The sequence below is a fragment of the Sinocyclocheilus grahami genome, unplaced genomic scaffold, assembly GCF_001515645.1.
Source record: "Sinocyclocheilus grahami isolate Dianchi unplaced genomic scaffold, SAMN03320097.WGS_v1.1 scaffold1453.1, whole genome shotgun sequence".
Classification (NCBI taxonomy): domain Eukaryota; kingdom Metazoa; phylum Chordata; class Actinopteri; order Cypriniformes; family Cyprinidae; genus Sinocyclocheilus; species Sinocyclocheilus grahami.
Window position 1 is genome coordinate 23,290 of NW_015506632.1, and position 1,469 is coordinate 24,758.

General features: G+C 34.3%; 1 protein-coding gene across 1 annotated transcript in view; it reads left to right on the forward strand.

Annotated features, from left to right (window-relative positions):
• LOC107570397 (regulator of G-protein signaling 7-like) overlaps positions 1–1,469 on the forward strand; it is a 34,564-nt gene that overhangs the window by 18,875 nt on the left and 14,220 nt on the right. The window contains exons 6-7 of the mRNA XM_016256624.1: positions 1,114–1,178; positions 1,314–1,390. Of these exons, the coding sequence (XP_016112110.1) occupies positions 1,114–1,178; positions 1,314–1,390 (142 nt within the window). The remainder of the gene's footprint in view (positions 1–1,113; positions 1,179–1,313; positions 1,391–1,469) is intronic.

Consider the following 1,469-nt stretch of genomic DNA (forward strand, 5'->3'; position numbering starts at 1 on the left):
GTGTGTGTGTGTGTGGCCTGTATTTGTGTTTTATCCTCCTCTGATGTTCTTGAGCGCTGGTGTCCTGAAACACGAGAAAGTGTCGGACCAGATCAGGCCAATCGATCAACAAACTGTACATGATGTTCATCAGAGTCCTCAGTGACACACTCCAGCTCTAATTAGACCTGTCCATTGATTATAATATCCATCATTTTAAATATATGATATGATAATTCATTAATCAAATGAAAAGCTCCCAAATGAAGCTAATTCAAAGAGATGATCTTATAAAGATGAGTAAAGCATTAGATGGAAACATGTCTTCCCTGCGCTGACTGCAGAAGTCTTGTTTTAATTTGATTAAAATTAATTATAATTAAATTAATATTTTAATATTAAATGTTAAATTATAATTGAATACAATTTATTTAATATTAAAATAATTAAATTAAATAAATCAGATAATTAAAACAATTAAATTATATCACTTCAGAAGGTTTTTAAAAATTTATAAATTTTTCTATCTTTTTCAGATCTAAAAATCACAATTTCAGAATTGCATTTTTAAGTATTTTTTACTCACAAACAGCAATTTCTCAGCTATTTTTACCCAATAAAATATTTTAGAGCATGACATAACTTCATATTCATTATAAAAATTTCCATGACTTTTTAAGATTTTATTAATTTGCATAACTTTTCCAGGTCTAGAGATTAAACTTTTACAATTCCCTCATATATCCATATTTTCCACGACTGAGAATCCTGATTCATAAATAAAAATCATTAAATCATTAAAATAAGAAATACAAGCTTAGTTTACATGTTATTTTAGTTGTTTTTTTCTTATTTTAATGCTTGTTTTCATCATCTTGGTTTGGAAGTGTGCTGATGCCCTCTAGTGGGCCCCGGGCCCCTGGACGAGAACCACTGCATTGTTATGTGTCTGAATGTGTGTGTCTGTGAATACTGTAAAGCTCAGTCGAATCTGAATCTCATATGAAGCTGTTGAAATATCAGATCCAAAGCATCTTCAGGTTTACACTGCAGACGTATGCAGACAACGACTGCTGATACTGAATTCTGAAACCGTCTCTCTCTCTCTCTCTCTCTCTCTCTGTCTGTCTGCAGCGGTTTACCTCTGTAAACGAACCATGCAGAATAAAGCTCGTCTGGAGTTGGCTGATTATGAAGCTGTGAGTGTCTCTCTTTTCTGTTTGATCTGGATTAATGAAGATCTCATTCTGTACAGGATTTATCAACTGAAGTGTGTTTGATGAAGTCCGATGTAAGGATTGTATTTGCTGACTCTGTGTGTGTGTTTTCTGCAGGAGAGTTTGGCGAGACTACAGAGAGCTTTTGCACGGAAATGGGAGTTTATATTTATGCAAGCAGAAGCACAAGCGAAGTGAGTGATCAGATCTCAGATCAGACGCTCGAGTCTACATCAGTGTGTGTGTGTGTGTGTGTGTGTGTGTGTGTGTGTG